General features: G+C 48.4%; 1 protein-coding gene across 1 annotated transcript in view; it reads left to right on the top strand.

Moving 5' to 3' along the window:
• Window positions 1-12,713, top strand: part of GALNT14 (polypeptide N-acetylgalactosaminyltransferase 14) — a 121,453-nt gene that overhangs the window by 106,200 nt on the left and 2,540 nt on the right. Inside the window, exons 10-13 of the mRNA XM_014950454.1 lie at window positions 1,617-1,743; window positions 4,560-4,652; window positions 5,947-6,030; window positions 6,977-7,121. Coding sequence (XP_014805940.1) covers window positions 1,617-1,743; window positions 4,560-4,652; window positions 5,947-6,030; window positions 6,977-7,121 — 449 coding nt within the window. The remainder of the gene's footprint in view (window positions 1-1,616; window positions 1,744-4,559; window positions 4,653-5,946; window positions 6,031-6,976; window positions 7,122-12,713) is intronic.

Genomic DNA, 12,713 nt, shown 5'->3' with positions numbered 1-12,713 from the left:
GTGAGGCTCCAGCTGCTGTCGCTGCTCTTGCCTGTAAACACAGCGGGGAAGGGAAGGGGAGGGGATTTCTGGAAAGAAATGCTTCTCCCTCCTGTGCTTTCCCACCCCAGCCTTTGCTGGCCCCTGCTGCCAGGGCCAGCTGTTGAGGATGGGCTCAAGCCTTGAGTTTTGGACCCGGGCATCAAGGCAAGAGGGCTTTGAGGCTGTGCCAGCCTCCCATTTCCATCAGCTCAGGAGCAGGCAGGGCTGCTGGGAGCAGGGACGGGAGCCACGTGAATCTGGGATCCCACCTTGTGCACCTCTTGGCTGAGCCACGTGGGCTGGAGAGCAGGATGCTTTGTTGGAGGTCCGGGCTCCAATTCTCCTTTGCTCCCTGAAGCCATAAGTCATTTTTGGAGGGATGGCAGCTCTGTGGGCTGGCAGTGCCTGCTGCTGGAGGTGGAGGAGTCCTGTCCACACTGCCCAAATGGCCTTCCTGCCACAGGGACAGCATCCGACCTGGAGACAAGTCATCCTTGTGCTGGCATATGTGAGGGGACTGCGGGGAGCACAAGCTGGCAAAGACAATGGGTGGCCTCCTGTCTGACTTCTGTAGCTAAATGTGTGTGTAGGGGGGGAGGGAGTGAAAACAAATTTGTTGTTTTGCAGTAGATATGTGCTATGTATAGCTCTAGACTGTCAACAGATGATAAAACAGGATGCAAAGAACTGCAGAAGCCTTTTCTTTTTAACTTCATTTCTTTTCCATGCTGGTTGTGTCTGAGCATGACTGTCTGACAATATAGTTGCAGATTCATCGCTTCACAGGCGTTAGGACCAGATGGACCCATTAGATCAGCCATTCTGCTCACCCGTCCTACCTCACCAGCTAGGATTTCATCCAGCTCCCTGCCAAGAGGCCCGTAACTTCTGGTGTCAGTTGTGCCACAGGCTCGTTTTTCCCTCTAGGAGGGCCCCGTGGACCAGCCAGGGAGCAGCTACGGGCACCCAGCAGGCATTTCCCACACTGGTAGCTCATCCAGATTTTTGGGATGATTCCTCCCACCACTGACCTCTGGTTGTGTGAAGGCGTGTGCCCTGTTGGTCCATGATATCAGCCCAGTAACTGCTGGGCAGGGTGAGCTCCTATCCCTTTTGGGACGGGTGATGGATGCGCAGCTCCCTGTTCCCCTTGCAGAATCAGTGGTGGGTTCATAAAGATAATGACTGTCGTAGTCATTAATAACAGACTTCATGGCCTCTCCTCGTCAACTGACAGCCCTTTGTAGGGAAGTGACTCCGAAATAGGCAGTGCAGAAGTAATTACGGGAGCACAAAACTGGCAAAGATGATGCTGCGACATGAGCAGGAGCGCATGAAAAGGGACCTACTTACCGCCTCGCTCTTGCCATTGTGATAGCACCTGCTGTGCTACAGGCAGGTTCCAAGTGCACTGACTTCAAACAGATCACAGGAGGCTTTGAAACGCACTTTTAAGGGAGTTGTGCCTAGGAAAGCCCCTCTGGTAATCGGTTTACCCCAGTTTAACGTGACGGAGGATGGGAGTGGGAGCTAACGCCGGAATTCAGCCTGCTCTAGGGCAGAAAGGCAAAATGCTGAAGCTGCTTTTCTTGTAGAGATGTCTTTCCGTGTGTGGATGTGTGGAGGGAGCCTGGAAATCATCCCCTGCAGCCGTGTTGGACATGTCTTCCGGAAGAAACACCCCTACGTCTTTCCGGAGGGGAACGCCAACACATACATTAAGTAGGTGTTTTGCATTTGCTTAGTTTTTTGTGAGATGGAATAAGGTCCTGCCTTGTAGGGAGGAGGGAAAGGAGCTCAGAAGATGGGTAGGAAAGTTCCTTTGGGAAATTTTGCAATATCCCTGTGCAGGAGTCTCCTGAGCCAAAGGAAATCAAGCCAGTACGACTCTCCCTTAGAATTTCTCCAGTATTGACAGAAATAGGGGACTTAGATGGTACCTTTCATCACCACGGAAATGGAGGGATGGCCCCAGCATCTCCCTGAGCGCTAGCAAATGGTTTAGACCCTAAGGTCGTCAGAACACATTTAGAATGAACTGAAATCAGGCTGCCAGCAATGTCTGTCAGTACCCGGTGACCTTAGCTGAGGGCTGAGCGTGGCTCAGCTGAACCAGAAAATTCGGTTCCTGATGCCTTTCGGAGAGGGAAGCCAAGCAGCAGTGCTGGAGAGGGTGGCTTTGCCTCGCTGGTGGGGACACCGAAGGAACTGCCAGGGCATCCCAGCCGGAGGGGACCTGTCCTCACACACAGGCTGAATCAGGTACTAAAATGGCTGGCTGAAACGGGCTAAGATTTTGGAAACTGCAGACAAGGAAGGAGGCAGAAGTGGGAATGGGCACGGGAAACATGATGGGGAGCAGCTAGTGAGGTTGAGAAGGATTTTCTCCTTTTTTAGAGCATGAGGCTGAAGGTTGTCCATTAAGTAAACGACCGAGAAAAACATCAGGAGCAGTTGTACTTAACGCAGGGCTGTTTCTCAGCTAGACTGCATTTGTGTGTGTTCACACAACAGGCATTAGTGTGGCTTTCCCAGTGTTATAGAGCTGAGGTATTAGTGAAGACCCAGCTGCCTGCAGTGAGGGTTCCACTGACCCCGGGCTCTCTGCAGCTTCTCCACACTTTGTGTGAGACAATGAACTGGGGACAGGTGCTAATTATATCTCTCTTATATCTAATATGTGATTTATATATCCTATATATCCAGCCACACAGCATGTGGGGCAGGATGTGGACCTTGTCACCTGGCTTGAAAGAGTGGGTGTTGCTGGCATCTCAAAGAGGAGGCCATGCATCTGAGAGTCGATCTCAAAGAGGAGGCCATGCATCTGAGAGTTGACAATCACAGAATCATAGAGTGGTTTGGGTTGGAAGGGACCTCAAAGATCATCTAGTTCCAACCCCCCTGCCCTGGGCAGGGACACCTCCCACCAGACCAGGTTGCTCAAGGCCACATCCAGCCTGGCCTTGAACCCTTCCAGGGATGGGGCATCCACAACTTCCCTGGGCAACCTGTTCCAGTGCCTCACCACCCTCATAGTAAAAAATTTCTTCCTGAAAGGAGGAGGGCTCTTGCTTTTAGTAGCGCAGTAAGACCCCTACACAACAGGCTGGGATGTGGCAGATTCCCCCCTGCCCTGCAAACCTCACGTGAAAAGGCAGGGTCTGTGTTGCATCACCTGCAGGAGGAGCTAGGGGAGCTGGAATGGGCACGGCTTTTCTGGCTGCATCCCAAGTGCAGGCCCACGGGGACTTCGGGGAAGCCTGAGTCAATGTCCAGGTGTGAGCCTTGGCAGCCATCCCCGTGTTTCTCATAAACCCGAATGAGATCAGGAAGTCAGAGAAAAAAAAAAAAAAAAGATTAGGTAGAGATGTAGATGTAGACACAGCGACTTCTGCTTCTCTTAAGGAAGAGCACTTAGACTATTGCAGTGGCCTTAGAGAGAGGGGAAAAAGCACCGTGAATCAGCAAGAGACTGAAAAGCATTCTACAGAAACGTATCCGTAGGCATTAGGAGCTGGGCTTTTATTAACCTTATGGTATCTATCAGCCTTAAACTTAACAAAGTGGTATATAGACTGAGAGGAGAAGCAGCTTATGGCAACCTGATGCGATGTGGTACCTCTGTTTAAACAGAGATGTTAACAAAATATATCTCCACCTTTCTGCTAGATATTGATTTTTTTTTTTTCCCACGTAGCCTCTTCTTTAGTGCAAGAGACAGCTCAGGCTCCGGTATCGTGCTGGCATCACATGCAGACTGTCATCTCCTGTTCTGGCCATGTGGGGCTTGGTGGGATCAGAGCCTGCCCTGCGGCACCCACAGCCCAGTGGCAGATATCAATAGCTTGGAGGCACTGGCCTGTCCTGGAGCAGGAGCTTGGAGGACTCCCCTGGCCTGGGCAGGGATGGGCAGATAGGCAAGAAGCAATAAAGCCATTGAAAGGAAAGTTAGAGCCATCTGAAGTCAACAGAAGATTTCCTGAGGTTCCTCAACCTTCTGCGGGCTCCTGGCTGATGTGGAAGACTGACATTTAGGCTACAGCGCTGTGGCCAGGGTGGTTTCTCTTCAATTTTGAATGCTGAGGTTTACCTCAATGAAATGCAGGAGTGGAAAAGAGGAGAGTCCATACAGGGTTGATGCAAAGAAAAATTTGCCTTGAATATCTGGCAAATTTTGCACCACCTTTCAGAGCTCCATCCCAGCCAGTAAATAAAACCCCAGGCAGACCTGCCTGGGAGGTGATGCTTAAGAGAGGCTTCAGTTCTGAATCTGGTGGATGCAAAGCATCCAGCTAAGTTTGAAATGGCCAATTCTTCACCTGGGCTTTGGCCAGTTGTATTTGGTCCCCGGAGTAATGGGGAGGAGGAGCAGCTTCTCTAGTAGTGAGCGGTGGGCTGGCTCAAAGGTGGTTTGGGTGAAGCCAGAGACCGAGTCGAGGACGGGAGGAGGTCCGGATGGGTTGGGCCATGCATTTTAGAAAATGTCACCTTGGAGGCTTCCTTGGTTTCACCTGCCTTGTTGTTGCCTCTTTCAGGAACACCAAGCGCACGGCTGAGGTGTGGATGGACGAATTCAAGCAGTACTACTATGCAGCTCGTCCCGCAGCCCAGGGGAGGCCTTATGGAAAGTAAGTGTCTTTCTCACCCTGCCTGCACCCTGCCTGCTGCAGGGGGTCTTCAGGACCACGCTGCCCTGCTTGTGGAAATCTGCCTGCCTTGTTTCTGTAGTAACGCTCAATTAAATGCTAATGGCAGGCAGATGCTAGGAGCACAGCAATGAAACACGGGAACAGCTAGTTGATAGGCCGTGCTGGTTTATCCCGGGGACTGAACCCAGTTGAGGTGTAGGGGAACCCCCCCAGCCTCTGCATACGTCCTGGCATTAAGTACAAGTAGTTGTGGTCCCAGAGCGGAGTTTTGGGGAGGGAGTCCAGAGTTCTCGCTGGCAGCTGAGGGGCTGGAAAACCATCAAATCTTTGGGCCCGCTAAGGCTTTATTTGGAAAGGAGCAATCGCTTTGTATTCAGGGAGTTTGCTGTTCATTCTGTGAACAGTCAGAGGCACCTCCCTCTCAGTTGGACTACATGTATTTGTGTTAATTTCTCATTTTCATAGGGTCTTCCTTCCTTAGAAAGTTTCCTTTGGAACACGGTGGGTTCCAAATCCAACCCCAAGTTCCCTTCAATTTCTAAGATAGATAATTTGAAAATGCTGGTGGCTAACCTGTTTCCACTGAATTGGTACCCTCTTCCCATCCGTTAGCGTGGAGTGAAGCAGTAGCTCCATCCTGCTAAACACAGGAGGATGTGGAGAAGGCACTGGAGGCTTCCTACTGCACTGTAAATGCCACCTCCCAATAGCTCCACAGCTAGAAGCTGGCCCAGAGGGGAGCTGGATTTTGGAAAAGGTCACTATATAGCATGATCCCTCAGCAGAGGTTTGGCCTTGGTTAATGAAAGAAAGAAATATTTCACCGTGTGCTGACTTAAAGGTGTGTTTAGGTGCTCTTGTGAGACAAGGCCTTTTGTGGTCCTGTAAACTAAGAGTAGCTTATAATTTCCTCGTACATTAATATATTAAATTAATGCTTATTGCATAGAGTAGCTAGCATACTTTTTTTTTTTACTAGTTATTTTTAAATGGCTGTACTTTTCCATGAACCTTTCATCCACCAAACTCCAGACTCCTTGTTAAAATGGCAATATGTCATTGTGCCGTTCTACCAGGTGAGACCTCCAAAGAGACAAGAGATCAAAACGACTGACCAAGCCCATGCAGGAGACAGCAGAAAATAGAGCTGCTGATGCTCTTGTGTTTGCTGTGGGTGCATAAACGTTGGGTTTCTCCCAGCCTCCCTTTTTTGGTGCATTTGGTCTCACCTTTGTGATTTCCATTGTATCTCTATGACATTTTCTTCCCACAGTGTCCAGAGCAGAGTGGAGCTGCGGAAGAGGCTGAAATGCCACAGCTTCAAGTGGTACCTGGAAAACGTCTATCCCGAGCTTCGGTATGGATGTGTGATCTCCACCTGCCCCACAGAGCTCTCCTCTCCCCCTCCAGTCCCCATACCTCCCTCCTGCCCCAGAGAATAGGTATCCTCAGGTATCCTCAAGTATCCTCCTGCCCACACTGTGGGACAAGTGGTATCAGGAAATATCCAAGGTGGAAAAGCCCACCACAGTCTCTGGTGGGTTTTTTTCAGTACTTAATGACTCTTGCTTGCAAAAAAAGCACCTGATTTCAGGTCCTTTCACCCTGTTCTGTGATACTTAAGACTCCTCTGTTGTGAAACTGTCCATTCTAGGAGTTTATGACCTGTATTCAGGTGGCTCTGCCTTACTCATAGCCTAGTGCTTTGCTTAATATGCACTTCCACAGCAGATCCCTTTTAGTCGCCAAAATTACTCCAGAAATCATGGCATGCAGCCTCTCAAATCACTGTCAGGAGCCATGCTCAGAAAGGGTGCAGAAATTTTGGAGATACCTCCAGGGATCTGCTGGTGCAACGGCTGAGAGCAGAATCACAGTCTGAAAATGATTTATAGCTGGTTTTTTTTTTTTCATTTTCTTTTTTGACATGTATAGCATTGCATGGGAGCATTCACGGGGACTGCCACGGCGCTGTGGCAGTTTGTTATAAAGTTCCTCACTCCTGTAAGCTGAAGGTTGACCTTCAGCCCTCTCACAGTCTGTCTCTTGCTCCTCTGTTTGCCTCGTGCGGTGCTATTTATTTTTTCTCTCTTATAAAGGCCATCCATCCATCTCTTGATGCTGCTGCAGCATCCCTGTCCATGTCCTGCTCTCAGTGGTTCAGTGTTGTAATAGATCTTGCCACTGTCATTTCCTGAAGGTGAAATGGTGTGATTGTGCCCTCCTTACCCCACTGAGCCTCCCTTCTGAGTACTCTCTGTGCCCGGGGGAGCGGGGATGTTGTTCTCACACTGTTCCCGCAGGATTCCCGAGGAATCGCTCTATCAGACCGGGATGATCAGGCAAAGGCAGAGCTGCCTGGAATCACACAAGTCTGAAGCCCAAGAGCTGCCCGTCCTGACCTTAAATCCTTGCATCAGCAGCAAAGGCACGGCAGCAACAGCACAGGTAAGATGTGTTGCCTTTTCCCGGTGATGCCGAGTGGAGAGAAGGCTCTGGGACAGCTTCGAGGGGATTTCCTAAAGCTCTGTTGGAGGATTACCCGTTCTGACAACCCCTTTCCTAAGGCAGCGTGTAGTTAGACCCTGCCAAGTCCTCCTTACCTTGGTGGGGGTCCTGGGCAGCAGCAGTGGTGGACCACTCATCTCCATGCTGGCCCACGCTGAGCACTTGCTGCTGCTCAGGAACGCCACGCGCCGTTCATCTGCAGAGATCAGGGAAAGACAAAGAGAACTATAATTTCCTCTCATCTTTCAGCCTTATTTCTTTCAAAACGCACTGAATCGCAGTGGTATTTATAACTTCATAGTCTGCATTCTCTCAATATTAGATTGCCCATTAAACTAGTGAGAATTTAATGAGGATGATCTCATATTTTTTTTTCCGTCTCGTTTTTTTTTCAGTCTCACTGAGACGAGAGAAAAGCTGTACCAATCAGTGTTCTCAAAAGCATATTCTAGGAAACGCTAGAACCAAGAGCAGGCACACGTTCTGTAGAGTGGAGTCACTGGAGCAAGGCTTTGAAGAGCCAAAGCTTTAAAACCTGCCTTTGCTTCAGGCTCCCTTTGTGATTTTGGGCATGTCAGTGAGTTCTCTCACTGCTCCCATCTATGAAACAGGGAGGATGACAATCACTCACTTCTTCGGGGTGCTGTGAGACAATTTAATAGGGAACGGTGCGCTTGCGTCCACTCTACATCCTGAACCCTGGTGGTTGCACGTGCAAACCAGGTAGCTACACATACCAGCCTTGGAGATGCTGTTGAAAACGTTCCTAATTTGTATATGCAAATGAAGCAGGTCATTATGTACATCTCTTTTGCATGCAGTTGCATGCCTGCCTTTAGTCAGGAAAAGTAATATCTGTTTCACAGTCCGGTAAAGTCAGCAGTGACTACTTGAATTTTAGTTCAGAAAATACAGTGAATATAACTGGAAGTGCCATGTAGTTACAGTTCTTATGGATTAACTACTTTCTGGGTTTTAGAATTCTTTTTTCTTTCTTCCACTGCTGCATGGACCTTTTATACAAACGGCGAGAGAAGTGAGCTGATGAGAGCAGGTCATTATGTTTTGCAGGGGTCAACTCTGCTGAAGGAAGAAAAAAAAAATGCTTTAGTGACAATTGTGACTTTTAATGAATTGGATGCTTTTGAAAAAATATCTGGGAAAACCAGAATGGATAAAAGCTGCTGCAAGCTAGCGTGTCAGAACGAAATGGCATTGGTCTTTTTGAAATACCAATTCAATGTGATATTTTAAAATGAGAAGTGTCGTGCCAACAAGTTGGATTGTTTCATTCCCATCAAACGCATTTCGTTTTGACATTTCTGTGCGGGAGATTTTTTGGGAATTTTTCATGCCACAAACTTTTCATTTTCCCATTCTGATTCTGCAGCAGTTTGCAATAGGTCAGCACTTCCCACTGGATGGCAACTCCGTTTCTTGTGCGCATCCGGGACTATCTCTGCAGGGGAACAGAAAAATGCACTACAAACAGATTGCTGAACAGCTACGCTCAACACACAGGCAGGAGCAGAGAAAAACCTTTTCCTTTGATCTTTCGCTGTCTTTCTAGGACAGTTCTCTGTTACTTGTACCCATGGAGAATATGAAAACAGGACATTTAAATTTTTGTCATGAGTAGGAACTTATATTTTAATTACACAATGGTTACAAGTCCTCTTGCTTGTACAGTTCTGTCACATAAAGTTGGGCTCCCGTTGGGCTGCTCCTTGCCAGGCTGAGGGGCTCTTTTCTCCTTCTGCCACCCAGACTATGCCAAGCCAAAGGTCATATTTTAAAATAATTCCCTCAATTCACAGTGATGGTGAGTAACAGTGACATGTGCCCGCTCAAATGATGCTAAAGCCTTGAAGAATAGTGACAAGCCTCAGATGGGGGTGAGTGTTATCTGAGGCTTTGGTGGAGAGGGGGATTACTGGTTGTGCTGTGCGGCTGGTAGCTCTGCTCTCCCAGTCCACCTTCTTCCTCCTTGCTCCATGGCCACTTACTTCACTGGGACCTGCTTTGTCTTTGAAAAAGTGGGAACTCTTGATCTCCAAGGGTCAGCTCTCAAGCTCATTGGTTTCTCTTCAGGTCAGTCTGTGGCCCTGAAGCCATGGTAGCTCCCTCTTCTTAGGAGTACCCTGGGCTGTCCTGTTCACCACAACCCCTGGGGTGCAAAGCTCTGTTGTTGCTACTGCTGTGCTGGCCGTGTGAGTGCTCAGCATGCCAAGGTTTAGAAGATAAAGTAGTTGTTTATGGGGAAAAAAAGCAAGAATTTTCATCCCAATTGATACAAAAAAGGGAAGAGATTGGGTAGGATAAAAATGTGCATGGCTGTTTGCCTGTATTTTAACTCAAAGCTTTTCATGGATTCCGTGGTATTCAAGTGACTTCCCCCCCCATCCCTTCCCCTGAATTTCTTCATTTTCTGCATCTTCTTCATTTTCTGCATCATTTTCTTTGGCTTTTATCTAGGGCTGAAAAGAGACAAGACATGATTAGAACTGGATAAAACACTTTGAACAGGACTGGCTTCCATAAGAAGCCATTCTGCCAAAATAGAAGATCCGTGTGAAAATCTGTCAGTTTAGATAAGGACAGCAGCAGGACAGCCTGGGGGCAAGAGGCGGGGATCTAATGTCAGCTATCAAACTGATGCATATATCTAGTCTGAAGGCTTCACTTTTTATGATGAACAACAGCTCTGGAGAGATGGTTACCACCACCGTATCTATCCCACGGCACTTTGCGCAGTGAGAGGATGGCCCTGCCATGAGAGGATGTAAATATTGGGAAAGCTTGAACAGAGACTGGCCTGGAAAAAAAGCATGAAGAGCCTCTGACAGGAGCATTCCTCCATGAAGTGCCTCAGGGAAGGAAAGAGGATAACAGGTCAAAGCAAAAAAAAGAGTTCCATGGCCTGAGTTAGTTGGGGTTTCAAGATATACACATAGAATCGTAGAATGGTTTGGATTGGAAGGGCCCTTAAAGATCATCCAGTTTCAACCCCCCTGCCCTGGGCAGGGACACCTCCCACCAGACCAGGTTGCTCCAAGCCCCATCCAGCCTGGCCTTGAACCCCTCCAGGGATAGGGCAGCCACAGCTTCTCTGGGCAACCTGTTCCAGTGTCTCACCACCCTCACAGGGAAGAATTTCTTCCTGAGATCTCATCTAAATCTCCCCTCTCTCAGTTAAAAACCATTCCCCCTCATCCCATGGCTCCACTCCCTGATCAAGAGTCCCTCCCCATCTCTCCTGTAGCCCCCTTTAGGTACTGGAAGGCTACTGTAAGTTCTCCCCAGAGCCTCCTCTTCTCCACACTGGACAACCCCAACTCTCAGCCTGGAGTTACTTGCTCCTGTTAAGGAGCCTCATGGGTGCAGCTCCAGCCCTGTCCTGAGCTAAAATGATGAACAATCAGTTAAAAATGTAAAGCAGGTTTTCAAAGCAGCTTGTGGGATCAGGGGCGCCAAGAACAGGTGTTGGAGCTTGCTCCGTAGGGCTCAGTTCTACACAGATGCAGGACTAATTTGGCACCTGATTTCCCAAGCTGGTGGTTTACACAGCAGCTGACAGTGTGCGTGGTTGGGATGTCTGGAACGTGTTCACTGTAGGATCAGGTAAACTCTGCTCCATCTGACAAAGGAGAAGCTGTTGCCAGAAGGCCCTTTGGGTGCAGACTGTGGCTTTGAAAATGAATGCTCTCTATGTGCCGAAATCCTGGGCAGCTCTCACTGAGAAGGCTGTGGGCAGGCTGTTCAGAAAGCCAGGTTTGATTTCCAATAGCTGGTGGGGAACAGTAGGCTGAGAAACATGGGGTGTGAGGATCACAGTGTGAAGTCGTCCTCGTGGATCTTGGTCTGCTGTGCAAAAGCATATTTTCCCTTCCAGGTGGCTAAGAACCTGAATGAAATGGGATTTATATTCCCAGGAATTGAATGCCTGTAGCTATCTGTTTTGAAGTCGGGGAGAGGAGTTGAAGCTCCTGACAGAAGCCAAAAGGGTGGAAGAGTTCCTGTGGTCTAATAACTCATGTTAATGCCATCCAGAGCCTCCACTATTCAAAGTCAGGGGGAGCTGCAGGCATCCCAGCTCTGAGATCAGGGCAGCCATTCTTTGCTTCCCCCTCCAGCACTCAGAAAGGGTTGCAGTCTCCCAGGACCACTGTTTTAGCCTTTGTTTTTCCAGCCCCAGCTTAAACTGCCATGTGTTTGAGCGCTGCCTTCCTCTTCATTGCCAGCCCCCCTGCTCATTTCAGAGCTGTTGGCACAACAGGATTTGATCGTAGAATCATTTTGGTTGGAAGAGGCCTCTTTAAGATTATCAAGTCCAACCGTTAACCCAGCACCACCGTGGTACCACTAAACCACGTCCCTCAGCACCACATCTACCCCCTTGTAAATATCTCCAGGGATGGTGACTCAACTACTTCCCTGGGCAGCCTGGTCCTATTCCCGAGAACCCTTTCAGTGAAGAATTTTTTCCTAAATTGATCCTGCTTTGCACCCTGGCTTAGAGACCCTTGGAAACCCCTTCCAGCCCTGCTCTTCCTAATTTTAAAGTTAATGCCCATGCAAAGTTAGAAGCTAAAAACTCGTTCCATAAGTTGCTCTCCAGGGTTTGTTGTTTCCCATAAACCAAATCAGCTCTTGCCTTTTCGTGCCCACACACAAATAGCAGGGAAATGTCCCTACCTGGACAGTTTCACATCCTCAGGAGGTGCTCTAAGTAAAATGAGCTCAGGTGAATGACAGGAAATGTTTTCAACTGGAACAAACAGTAGAATAAACGTCTGTGAAATACTCCTGGGCTTGGAGTTGTGTCTGTACATTCATGATACTTTCTCCAGCACAATTGGAAATCCTGGTCAAACTTCTCAGCCTCTTCTATTTTTCTCCCAAGAAAAACATCCAGGGGTGGAAAAGATGATAATCCCAGAGAGCCCCTGTTGTATGGTAAACTTTACACAGGACAAAGAATCTCTGCTCCCCCAAAGATTATTTCTTGGGCTGAGGAGCTGACAAAGAGCAGGTGAACGTGAAAAACAGCATAAGGAGAAAAAAACCTCCAAGACATCCCAGTGGAGCAGGAATAGCAGTGGTCATTGCAATACAGCAAATATTTGGAGTTTGGTGCCACTCCTTTGGTACAAAGGGGAGCTTTATCCCTGATTTCTGTGATACTTGGGAATAGAATCCTGGGAATTGCAAACATTTGCTATATATCACCTCCTCTCTTCCTCTGCTAACGGCAAAGCCTTTCTGCTGCTTTTCCTCGGAAAAATAGGATTGACATTGTGCAGTTAAACATTTCTGCCTTTTCTGCCATTTTTCCATCACCCTGTTCCTCAACCACACCCTATTTCTGGGAATGAAATCCTTTGCCTTGTGAACCGTTTTCTTTCAGCAACTTCTGTAGGCATTCCCTGTGGTACACGCAGCCCCCCAGCGACACGTGCAGTTTTGGGGAGGCTTGAAACATCCTACTTGACTTGTCCTGGTCTTGAAGTCATAGAATCATAGAATTGCCCA

This window comes from Calidris pugnax, unplaced genomic scaffold (assembly GCF_001431845.1).
Source record: "Calidris pugnax isolate Ruff unplaced genomic scaffold, ASM143184v1 scaffold24, whole genome shotgun sequence".
Lineage (NCBI taxonomy): Eukaryota > Metazoa > Chordata > Aves > Charadriiformes > Scolopacidae > Calidris > Calidris pugnax.
The sequence above is the reverse complement of the archived record's forward strand: the minus strand, read 5'-3'. Positions and strand labels throughout refer to the sequence as shown.